General features: G+C 41.0%; 1 protein-coding gene across 1 annotated transcript in view; it reads left to right on the plus strand.

Annotated features, from left to right (window-relative positions):
* Positions 1-240: 240 nt before the first annotated feature.
* The window catches only part of YIPF4 (Yip1 domain family member 4), a 34,136-nt gene continuing 21,344 nt past the window's right edge, over positions 241-13,032 (plus strand). The window contains exon 1 of the mRNA XM_070798089.1: positions 241-567. Within this exon, the coding sequence (XP_070654190.1) occupies positions 489-567 (79 nt within the window). The 5' untranslated portion in view covers positions 241-488. The remainder of the gene's footprint in view (positions 568-13,032) is intronic.

Consider the following 13,032-nt stretch of genomic DNA (forward strand, 5'->3'; position numbering starts at 1 on the left):
AATTCTCAAATTTTTACTCCCTCCAGTTAACAAAAGTAGAGAATATAAAGAAAAGCCAAAAGGCAGGAGACTTGACGGAAACAAATGAAAAAAGTGAGACGCCAGAGTTTTCCACGAATTACAAATGAACTTCCTGTCCCGGGTAAACTTCCGCAATCAACAAGAGGGAGAGCCAATCAGAACCTTTCTCCGAGAGCCAATGGAAGAGCAGATTACAAAGAGCCAATCACAGCGGCGCTGTCACTGTTATGGTCCTGTCAGGGCGCCGGCGTCGTGGTTCCTGGGCGGTCGCCACGGAGGGCACTTCGGTAGACCTTTGGGGATAGCTTCGTGGCTAGCTGCGTTGTCTCCGGCCTTGCTCCCAGCCTGCATCTCCCAGTTCACGGGTCCCACCTTAGGGCGCGGGTGCGGGCCGGCGGCGCGGCGGCCTTGGGCCCTGGGCCCAGCCTCAGCCTCCTCCTCCGCCGCGGGCTCGGAGGGGCCGCGAGATGCAGCCGCCGGGCCCGCCCCCGGCGTATACCCCCACTAACGGGGACTTCACCTTTGTCTCCTCAGCAGACGCGGAAGGTGAGACTGGGCCCCCGAAGGGCCCGTCACCCCGGGGGACGCCGGGCGGACACGGCAGGGTGTTTCTGATGCCGAGGTGATTGTGGCCTGGTGGGTACGGACAGCAAGCTGACCTACGGGTGACTCTAGCCTGTGCGTTCGCCGGGCCTTCCGAGAGGGCCGAGTGGCCGAGGGTGGGGCGTGGGGAGCTTTCCAAGTGACTCGGTCGGCTTCTGGCTCTCCCCACACCATCTGGTGTCACGTTTATCTGGCGGACTCACCCACCTCGAGTGCACCCACGGGACCCAAGATTTTATTTCTAAAATGACTTATTGTAATTCAGAAACTGATGGTTAGATTGGCCGGGATCGGTGTCAGAGAATGAGAATGAGGAAGGAGGGCTCTGTTGCTCTGTTGTTTATCAGTACATAACTTTTGCGTAGATTCGGCGCTGCAAGTATTAACCTCCCGCGAGGAGTTCGTGGTTTTTATGGAATCTGGTATTTTGCCTACGTCCCTAGTTTTCCTCCTATTTCATGGTATTTGACAGTGTTCAGAGAAGTAAACCCAGATGTGTTTGAAACTTCTTGTAATCCAGCCTAGTGTTCCCAGTAGGTTCTCCAGATTTTCGCCAGATACTGTTTTGAGGAAGCTAGAGAGATTTTTCTACAGTAGGGGAGAATTTGTTTTCCTCCTTTTCTGTGTACTTTACCAAACTCTTTGTAACAGAAATCTTTCTCTGCTCCTTTCGTTAGACTTTGTTAACCAGTAATTTTCCATTGACGAGACTTACCTGTTCAATATGAAAAAAAAATAAATTTTTCTTAATTGTAGAAATTTCATCCTCGAGAAGGACACATAGTGTGTTTCCTGAGAAGACTAGTTTTGTAATATTCAGTTAATACAACTTGCTTTCCCTTTTTCTGTTTTCCTTTCCTCGTTTTTGTTTTATGAGTGTTATTATTTTTTTTTAAGTACTGTAATTTTGGCTATAATTCAAAATGTGAAACAAAAATTTTATCATAGAGAACATAGCTGATACATTTAAATGTAATACCGAAATTTGGTGAAGTATAGCCACCCAAAATAGTTTAATTGGTTAGATCTACGTTTGGTAGCCTAGTGCTTGGGGAGGAATAAGTGACCTTAATTTCCCAGACTTTAAGAAAAAATTATGTAATTTAGTATCACAGCCTGTTTGTTCAAACTTTTGTATCTGTGTTTATAGTTTTCATATCCTTCCTTCCCCCAGGAATTACCTTTCTTAAATACACTGAAGAAATCTGATAATAACATAGCAAACTAATCCATTGACTCCATACATAAAATCAAGAAACCTGGGATAAGTAAAATCCATAAGGTTTATTCAAACTTGTCCACATATCCTCCAAGATTGTATAGACTCCCTATATATCTAGGGTAATACAGACAAAGATAGATATGTGTATAAATAATATTCTCATGTGTATAACCTTATACAGTTGGAATATACAGACTATTTTAAGCAAGCGACTTGTTTGATCTTTTTAAGAATCTTGCTGAGCTTTATTCCTGAGTTTTAGTGAACCTGAGGCTTAGAAAAGTTCAATAACCTCCACACGAAGGATCTGGAATTAAGAGCTAGTGTTCTGTCTCCTCAGATTTCTTTACACTAAATCATGATGCAGCTTTCATATATTTTTGTAAACTGGATAGTGTATATAAAGTATAAAATCCTGGATTTCCATTGTGTCTTTACCAGTTACTGTTCATGTGATATTGGGCAAATTACTCAATCTCTCTTAACCTCAGCTTTCATGTACTTAAAATGAGAATGATAGTAGCCAAGTGCGCAAACATTTTGCAGATGCAAAGCAGTACATCTGGCAGAGTTAAATGCTCAGTACTTGTTAGCAGTGTTGCTGCTGCTTTGAGTTTCATTATCAACTGGCCCCACAATTATTTTTTGTTGTTCTCTAACATAAACATTCACTCTGTGACGCCAAGTCTTTTCTCTGGTTCCTAAGCATGCCATGCAAATTCTTGCTTTTCTGTTTTTATGTTTTTTTGTCTAAACATGAATGTTTTCAGCTTATAGATGTTTTCATGTATACTGTCCTACATTCTGCTTAGGTCTCTTAATACTTACTGTTACTAACTGTACATGTTCTTTGTTCTAAAATGTGCCTTGGTGTTTGTATCCATATATATGTGTATCCTGGTCCTCGTGCTTAGAATGCAGTTTCTCTTCCTTACACCAGGATGAAATCAAATACTCCTTCCTTGCTGAAACTTTGCTTAACTGTTACTCAGAAACTTCCCTAATCTTTTCTGTATCCGGTACTTAGCACAGAACCCAGAATATAAACATCACAACATAATTGTTTGTTGAAGGAATAAATGATTTCTGCTTTCTTTTGTCTCATATGACATTCACATTTTTGACTACAAAATTTAGCACACCTGGATGGTATAGCTAAAAACTTACTGGATTTAGAACCGGAAGACTTCAGTTAAACTTCTGACTCTGACAGTAGCTGTGTGATATTGACGACATTACATAGCTCCTATAAACTTACATTAAGTAAAATGAAAAGCACACTTATAAGAATATTGTGAAAACTGCTTAAGGTAATGTGTATAAAAGCAGGGTCCATAAGTACTAGTTAAAAGAACATAAGCTATGTATGGCCAGTAAATGAATAAATAAGTGAATAATGAAATCCAGACTGAATATTCAAGTCTGTGGTGTAAACCTACATCCAAAAGCAGTAATGAAATGCATGTGTTTAAATGCAAGAATGCAGAGGAGCCTGGCAGGGTCCATGGGGTCACAGAAGAGTCAGAAATGACTTAGCGACTGAACAACAACAACGATACTGTTATACATAGGTAAAATATTATATAGAAGTCTTTAAAGCAACCCTGTGACTTTATTTTTTATCACACAAATAAATGATTCTTTGCCTGTTTCATTTCCACAGACCAGCAGCATTGGCATTGCTGGGCGCTAGTAATGCAGAATAATCTGCTTAATTGTAGTATACATTTTGACAAGATCATCCTTCAGTGATTCGTGTGGCGTATTAAAGCGTGAGAAGCTCTGATTTAGAATATTATGAAAGATCAGTCAGGAGAGGAGGACATTTTTTATAGCTGAAAGATCAGGGACAATTTAATAGAGGTAGTATTTTGTCAAATTTTGAAAGATAAGTAATGTTTTTTTTATGTAGAATGAAGGGAGTATGTCTGTACGTGAGGGACTGCATATGAAGAAGTCCCTAACACCAAAAAATGGCTTAATAAGAGATTTTTAAAAATTCATCATACATAATAAATACTATAAAAAGGAGGTTGAAAGGTAGAAGTGGTTAAGTGCAGGAAGGGATCAAGGACGTCTTCAGCGAAAGATGAGGTACAGTTTAAAGGAAAAGTTCTTCAGGTTGAAAAGAGGGAAGAACATTCTTTAAAAACTATGATGTTGTTGTTCAGTCACTAAGTCGTGTCTGACTCTCTGAGACCTCGCTGCAGCACACCGCACTTCCCTGTCTTTCACTATCCCCTGGAGTTTGCTCAGATTCATGTCCATTGAGTTGGTGATGCCATCCAACCATCTTATTCTCTGTTGCCCTCTTCTCCTCCTGCCCTCAGTCTTTCCCAGCATCAGGGTCTTTTTCAGTGAGTAGGCTTTTTGTATCAGGTGGCCAAAGTATTGAAGCTTCAGCTTCAGCATCAGACCTTCAAGTGAAAATTCGGGCTTGACTGGTTTGATCTCCCTGCTGTCTAAGGGACTGTCAAGAGTCTTCTCCAACACCACAGTTCAAAAGCATCAGTTCTTTGGCACTCAGCCCTCTTTATGATCCATCTCTCACGTCCATACATGACTTCTAGAGAAACCATAGCTTTGATTATATAGACGTTTGTCAGCAAAGTGATGTCTCTGCTTTTTAATATGCTAAGTTTGTCATAGCTTTTCTCCACGGAGCAAGTGTCTTTTAATTTCACGGCTGCATTCACCATCCACAGCGATTGTGGAGCCCAAGAAAATAAAGTCTCTCACTGTTTACATTTTTTTCTCCATCTATTTGCCATGAAGTGATGGGACCAGATGCCGTGATCTTCGTTTTTTTAATGTTGAATTTTAATCCAGCCTTTTCACTCTCATCTTGCACTTTGATCGAGGGTCTTTAATTCCTCTTCCCTTTCTGCTAGTAGGATGGTGTCATCTGCATATCTGAGCTCATTGATATTTCTCCCAGCAGTCTTGATCCAGGCTTGTGATTCATCCAGCCTGGCGTTTCAAATGATGCACTCTACATATAAGTTAAATAAGCAAGGTGACAGTATATAGCCTTGACATACTCCTTTCCCAATTTTAAACCAGTTTGATGTTCCATGTCCAGTTCTAACTGTTGCTTCTTGACCTGCATACAGGTTTCTCAGGACGCAGATAAGGTGGTCTGGTATTCCCATCTCTAAGAATTTTCCAGTTTGTTGTGATCCACACAAAGGCTTTATCATAGTTAATGAAGCAGAAGTAGATGTTTTTCTGGAATTCCCTTGCTTTTTGTATGATCCAACGGATGTTGGCAGTTTGATTTCTGTTTCCTTTGCCTTTTCTAAATCCAGCTTGTACATCTGGAAGTTCTCAGTTCATTTACTGCTGAAGCCTAGCTTGAACGATTTGGAATATAACCTTACTAGCATGCAAAATGAACACAATTGCCTGGTAGTTTGTACATTATTTGACACTGCCCTTCTTTGGGATTGGAATGAAAACTGACCTTTTCCAGTCCTGTGCCATTGCTGAATTTTCCAAATTTACTGGCATATTGAGTGTGGCACTTTAACAGTGTCATCTTTTAGGATTTTTAAATAGCTGGAATTCTGTCACTTCCACTAGCCTTGTTTGTAGTAATGCTACCTAAGGGCCACTTGACTTCTGACTCCTGGATATCAGGCTCTGAGTGACCACACCATCGTGTTATTTGGGTCATTAAGACCTTTTTGTATGGTTTTTCTGTGTGTTCTTGTCACTTCTTTTTAATCTCTTCTGCTTCTGTTAGGTCTTTACCATTTCTGTCCTTTATCATGCTCATCCCTGTGTGAAATGGTTCCTTGGTATCTCCAGTTTTCTTGAAGAGACCTGTAGTCTTTCCCATTCTGTTGTTTTCCTCTATTCTTTGCATTGTTCATTTAAGAAGGCCTTCTTATTTCTCCTTGCTGTTCTCTGGAACTCTGCATTCAGTTGGGTATATCTTTCCATTTGTCCCTTGCTTTTTGCTTCTCTTCTTTCCTCAGCTGTGTGTAAAGCCTCCTCAGACAACCACTTTGCCTTCTTGGATTTGTTTTTCTTTGGGATGGTTTTGGTCACTGCCTCCTGTACAGTGTAACGCACCTCTGTCCATAGTTCCTCACTCTGTCTCTCAAATCTCATCCCTTGAATCTATTAATCACTTCCACTGTATAATCATAAGGGATTTGATTTAGGTCATACCTGATTGGCGGAAATAGCAACCCACTCCAGTACCCTTGCCTGGAAAATCCCATGGACGGAGAAGCCTGGTAGGCTACAGACCATGGGGTCACAAAGAGTTGGACACGACTGAGTGACTTCACTTTCACTTTGATTGGCCTAGTGGTCTTCCCTGCTTTCTTCAATTTAAGCCTGGGCTTTTTTTTTTTTCTTCAGTTTTAACGTCTTCATTGATCACAGCCTTATGATTATTACAAAGGTAGTAATTGGCTGAGGCAGTCCCTGTATATTGCTTCCCAGGTGGCTCAGTGGTAAAAAAATCTGCCTGCCAATGAAGGAGATGCCAAGGGTTTGATCTCTGGGTTGAGACAATCCCCTGGAGTAGGAAATGGCAGCCCACTCCAGTATTCTTGCCTGGAAAATTCCGTGGACAGAGAAGTCTGACAGGCTACAGTCCATTGGGCCACAAAGAGTCAGACATGACTGAGCACAAGAGTCCCTGTATTTTATACTTCCCAATCTTCACAGACCTAAAACAATGCTGATTTATAGCTTGAGCTCCTTGGAGTTAGCACAGCGCCTGGTTCATAGCAGGAACTTAATAAATGTTTGATGACTACGTTATACTTTTTCATTAAGATAAGGCTGTTGTGCTACTGTGTTCCAGTCCCTGGCAACCACTATTCTACTTTCTTTTTTTTTCCTCTAATGTACTTTCTGACTTTAGAGATTTGCCTATTGTTGATATTTCGTGTAAACAGAATAATACAATATGTGACCTTTTGTGTCTTTTTTTTTTTCACTCAGCATAATGCTTTCAAGGTTTGTTCATGTTACAGTATGTATCAGTAAGTCATTCCTTTTCTGGCTCAATAGTAGTCCATTGTTTGGATATATGATGAATTGGATTTTAAACTCTTTGAAGTATCTTCTTTATATCACTCTCAGGGCTTATAGAAATAAGTAAGCCATAAATATTTATCGGTGGATTGCTTAACCAATGTTGAAAATGAGACAAGTACTAAAGAGAAAATGACTTAATGTTTGTGATATAGTTCCTCTTCCAAAGTCCAGAAACTTGTCTCTATTCTTTCGCCTTCTCATAGTCAGTTGATCACCCAGTTATTTCAGAATACCTCCATTGCCTTAGTTCAAGTCCTTTCCGTTTCTCTTCTCTGTTCTTTACTGACAGTACTTCCTCCTTAACCTCTCCCCCCTTAAATCAGTCCTCCATAGTCTAGCTAAAATTATGTTTATGGTTGTTGTTTAGTCGCTAAGTCACGTCCAACTCTGTTCGACCCCATGGACCGTAGCCTGCCAGGCTCCTCTGTTCATGGAATTTCCCAGACAAGAATACTGGAATAAGTTGCCATTTCCTTCTCCAAGGACTGTGTTTACAGAGTGCAAATATAATTTTGTATATCTCCTTTATTAAAACCCTCTAATATCTCTTCCTTTAAATTTTTTTGTTTTTTTTTTTTGCCTGTGCTGGGTCTTTGTGCTGCAGGGCTTTAGTTGCGGTGAGTGGGGGCTGCTCTCTGATCACGGTGCGTGGGCTTCTTGGTGTGGCGGCTTCTCTCGGTGGGGCATGGCTTAAGGGCGCAGAGGCCTCAGTAGTTGCAGCAGCTGGGCTCGGTAGTTGTGGCACATGGGCTTAGTTGCTCCACAGCGTGTGGGATCTCCTTGGACCAGAGATCAAACCCATTTCCTACTTTGGCAGGTCGATTCTTTACCACTGAGCCACCAGGAAAGCCCTAATGCCTTTTCTTGATATAGCTTCTATTGTTTTTTATTTAGTACATTCCAGTTCATTAGATACATATTTTATTTTTCATGTTATTGCAGGTTACAGTGTTACCAAAATACACTGCAGAATGACAAAAGTCTTCTTTCCCTCAACTTTCATTTTTGAAATTGAACTTTCAACTTCAACATTCTTATTACTTTCTTTCAAGATCTGTGCAGCTATGTGCCCTTCCATTAATTAATTCATCCAACTTGCACACATTTGTTGGCTGCCTACTATGGACCAGGTACTGTAACAGGTATTGGAGTTAACGTGTTCAAAACAAAAGGGCAACAAACACACTTAGCTTCTCCCATCAGGGAACTTAGAGACATTAACCAAAAAAATCACACAAATATATTAGCCAGACATCCTGGAATGTGCAGTCAAGTGGGCCTTATAAAGCATCACTATGAACAAAGCTAGTGGAGGTGATGGAATTCCAGTGGAGCAATTTCAAATCCCGAAAGATGATGCTGTGAAAGTGCTGCACTCAATATGCCAGCAAATGTGGAAACTCAGCAGTGGCCACAGGACTGGAAAAGGTCAGTTTTCATTCCAATCCCAAAGAAAGGCAATGCCAAAGAATGCTCAAACTACCGCACAATTGCACTCATCTCACATGCTAGCAAAGTAATGCCCCAAATTCTCCAAGCCAGGCTTCAGCAGTATGTGAACCGTGAACTTCCTGATGTTCAAGCTGGTTTTAGAAAAGGCAGAAAAACCAGAGATCAAAATGCCAACATCCGCTGGATCATGGAAAAAGCAAGGGAGTTCCAGAAAAACATCTATTTCTGCTTTATTGACTATGGCAAAGCCTTTGACTGTGTGGATCACAATAAACGGTGGAAATTCTGAAAGAGATAGGAATACCAGACCACCTGACCTGCCTCTTGAGAAACCTATATGCAGGTCAGGAAGCAGCAGTTAGAACTGGACACGGAACAACAGACTGGTTCCAGATAGGAAAAGGAGTACAAGTACATCATGAGAAACGCTGGGCTGGAAGAAACACAAGCTGGAATCAAGATTGCCGGGAGAAATATGAATAACCTCAGATATGCAGATGACACCACCCTTATGGCAGAAAGTGAAGAGGAGCTAAAAAGCCTCTTGATGAAAGTGAAAGTGGAGAGTGAAAAAGTTGGCTTAAAGCTCAACATTTAGAAAACTAAGATCATGGCATCTGGTCCCATCACTTCATGGGAAATAGATGGGGAAACAATGGAAACAGTGTCAGACTTTATTTTTTTGGGCTCCAGAATCACTGCAGATGGTGACTGCAGCCATGAAATTAAAAGACACTTACTCCTTGGAAGAAAAGTTATAACCAACCTAAATAGCATATTGAAAAGCAGAGACATTACTTTGCCAACAAAGGTCCATCTAGTCAAGGCTATGGTTTTTCCAGTGGTCATGTATGGATGTGAGAATTGGACTGTGAAGAAAGCTGAGCGCCGAAGAATTGATGCTTTTGAACTGTGGTGTTGGAGAAGACTCTTGAGAGTCCCTCGGACTGCAAGGAGATCCAACCAGTCCATTCTGAAGGAGATCAGCCCTGGGATTTCTTTGGAAGGAATGATGCTAAAGCTGAAACTCCAGTATTTTGGCCACCTCATGCGAAGAGTTGACTCATTGGAAAAGACTGTGATGCTGGGAGGGATTGGGGGCAGGAGGAGAAGGCGACGACAGAGGATGAGATGGCTTGATGGCATCACTGACTCGATGGACATGAGTTTGGGTGAACTCTGGGAGTTGGTGATGGACAGGGAGGCCTGGCGTGCTGCGATTCATGGGGTCTCAAAGAGTCAGACATGACTGAGTGACTGAACTGAACGGAACCGATATTATTATAAACAATAAGTGCTGTGGAGGAAAAGCCAAGGGGACTATAAAGGAATGTTATCTAGTCAGGGAAATCATGGAAAATTTCTTAAATAAGTATACCATAGAATTGAAGAATGGGTGGCATTTAATTATCTGAAATTGGAGGAAACAACCAGATACAGAGTCCCTAAGGTTAGAGGGATCTTGGTTCATTCAGAAAACTGAGCGGCTTAATATGCCTGGAACATAGGGTCATGGTGGGGCGGGAGACAGAAGATTGTTCTGAGGAAGTGGATAGAGCATGTGGAGATTATTAGATTTAGCTGAAAAAGCAATGGGAGGCCACCGAAGGATTTTAGACAATGAAAGATTTGCATTTAAGAAAGATTGTTCTGGCTATAGGTGAGAATGGATTGAAAGAAGAATAATTAGGGAAAGCAGTTAGCAGACCATTATAGTCACGCAGGCAGGAGATGATAGTTTGCACTAGATTGGTGCTGGTGATAGAAATGGAGAAAAGCGGGCAGGTTCAAAAAATATTTAGAGATAAAAGTGATAGAATTTAGTGGTGGTTGAATGGTGTGGGAAGCATGTGAATGAAGGAAACTGTCAAGGATAATCAGACTTCTTTCTGCTTTACAATGCTGGATAGGATAGCGGTACTATTCACTGAAATAAGAAGCTAGAGGAAGACCTTATCCAGAATTCACTTTTGGAATATTGAGTTTTAGACGCTTTTGAAATAGCCACAGTGTGAAGCTGACATGTTAAGCTGACAGTTGATTAAAGTCTACAGAAGAGAACTGGGCTCAGTATATTGCCTTTTGAGCTCAACGTTTCTACCCCGTTATGGTCTGAATAGTTGTATCCCCCCAAATTTATATGTTTAAATTCTAATGCCCAGTGATGATGTTAGGAAGTGGAGCCTTTGGGAGGTACTAAGATCATGAGGATGGAGCTCTCATGAATGAGATTTGTGCTCTTGTAAAAAAGATTCTAGAGCTCCCTACCCACTTCTGCCATGTGGATGCACAAGGAGAAGTCAGCCAGCTAGAACAGAGCCCTTACCTGAACATGCTGACACCTTGACTTTAGACTTCCAACCTCCAGGATTGTGAGAAACACATTTCTATTGTTTACAAGCCACAGTCTATGGTATTTCGTTATAGTTGCCTAAACAGACTAAGACACTCCTATATAAACACAATACAACTCTTAGGACATGATTGTGATCAGTAATTTGCAGACATATGATGCAGTAGTTTTTGTATTAATATGCTCTTTTTGAGTAAACAGTAATTTTCTGTTAATCTGTTAAGGTAACTATTTAGCCTACTTTATGTGATATTCCCCCTCTCCAAAAAAGATATCACCTCTAATACAATTTAGTAGTGTTGATAGAGGAATCTTTAGTTTTACCTTTTAAAAAATTTCCTACTTCATTTTTAAAAACATTATATCCATGTAGGTATTATCACAAATATCCTTTATACAGTATGCTTATGAAACACAGTATATGATTTATAGTGGGTGCAAGAATTAGCTTTTGTTTCCTGTTTGAAAATGACTCAACCTTTCTTGGAGATGGAAAAAAGGTAGTTATGCCAGATTTACCTTTTTAAAAAATTCACATTTATTTTCATAATTTTAAATTTGTAAGGTATTAGGCAAGGGCATTTGTAAGGCAAGGGCACCCCACTCCAGTACTCTTGCCTGGAAACTCTCATGGATGGAGGCGCCTGGTAGGCTGCAGTCCACGGGGTCGCGAAGAGTCGGACACAACTGAGCGACTTCCCTTTCACTTTTCACTTTCATGCATTGGAGAAGGACATGGCAACCCACTCCAGTGTTCTTGCCTGGAGAATCCCAGGGACGGAGGTGCCTAGTAGGCTGCTGTCTATGGGGTCACACAGAGTCGGACACGACTGAAGTGATTTAGCAGCAGCAGCAGACAAATCTAAAATGTGGTAAAATTGCATAGAACTGTACGTACATACGGGGCTTCCCTGGTGGCTCAGTGGTAAAGAATCTGCCTGCCAGTGCTGGTGATGTGGGTTTGATCCCTGGGTCGGGAAGATCCCCTGGAGAAGAAAACAGCAACCCACTCTAGATTCTTGCCTGGGAAATCCCATGGACAGAGGAGCCTGGTGGTGAAAGTCTGACTTGCAAAAAAGTTGGACGTGTCTTATCAACTAAACAGCAACAACAAATACATACAGAAACACAAATAAGTGCGCTTTAAACTTATAAAATCTGAATAAGTTGTATTGACTGTATCAATGTCAGTGTCCTGGTTTTGATAGTATATGTAATGGTACCATTGGGTGAAAACAGGGTGAAGGGTACATAAAACTTTTTTGGAACTTCCTGTGAATCTATAATTATTTCAGAGTAAGAGTTAAAAGACTCATAAAGCAAATAAAATACGTTTCTGTTAGCTAGTTGATTTATCTAACAGAAACGTGGTACAGTGGAGAAGGGAATGAATGGCAAACCACTTCAGCATTTTTGCCTTGAGAACCCCATGAACAGTATGAAAAGGCTGATATGACACTGAAAGATGAACTCCCCAGGTTGGTAGGTGCCCAGTATGCTACTGGAGAAGAGTGGAGAAATGCCTCTAGAGGGAATAAAGAGTCTGAGCCAAAGCAGAGGCAATGCCCAGTTTTGGATGTATTTGGTGGTGAAAGTAAAGTCTGATGCTATAAAGAACAGTATTGCATAGGAACCCGGAATGTTAGTTTCATGAATGAATTGGTCAAACAGGAGATGGTAAGCATGAATATTGACATTTTAGGAATCAGTGAACTAAAATGGGCCGGAATGGGTGAATTTCATTCAGATGACCATTATATCTACTATTATGGGCAAGAATCCCTTAGAAGAAATGGAATAGCCCTCGTAGTCAACAAAGAGTCCAAAATGCAGTACTTGGGTGCAGTCTTTTTCTGGGGTCACAAAGAGTTGGATACAACTGAGTGACTGAACAGCAACAACTGGTTTGTGCCAACATGAGATTTAATTTTTCTAAAGGTAGGTTCAGGAGATTTAATTTCTTTTAATTAATATTATGTGCAATATGAAAATTAACTAGTAGTATCAAATAGTAAGAGCTTCCCTGGTGGCTCAGACGGTAAAGCTGCCTGCCTGCTATGCGGGAGACCCGGGTTCAATCCCTGGGTCAGGAAGATCCCCTGGAGAAGGAAATGGCAACCCACTCCAGTACTCTTGCCTCAAATAGTAAAGCCACTAAAATCGTAAACCAAAATGATATGAATGAAAATATTACCTAGGACACAATTTTATACAAGACTTAAAAATTTTTTCTTATGGAGTAATATAATCAAGCTCCATATAGGTCTATTGTTGCTGCTGTTTCTAAGTTGTGCCCAACTGTTTGCCACCCCATGGCCTGTAG

Source organism: Bos indicus, chromosome 11, assembly GCF_029378745.1.
Source record: "Bos indicus isolate NIAB-ARS_2022 breed Sahiwal x Tharparkar chromosome 11, NIAB-ARS_B.indTharparkar_mat_pri_1.0, whole genome shotgun sequence".
NCBI classification, from domain to species: Eukaryota; Metazoa; Chordata; class Mammalia; order Artiodactyla; family Bovidae; genus Bos; species Bos indicus.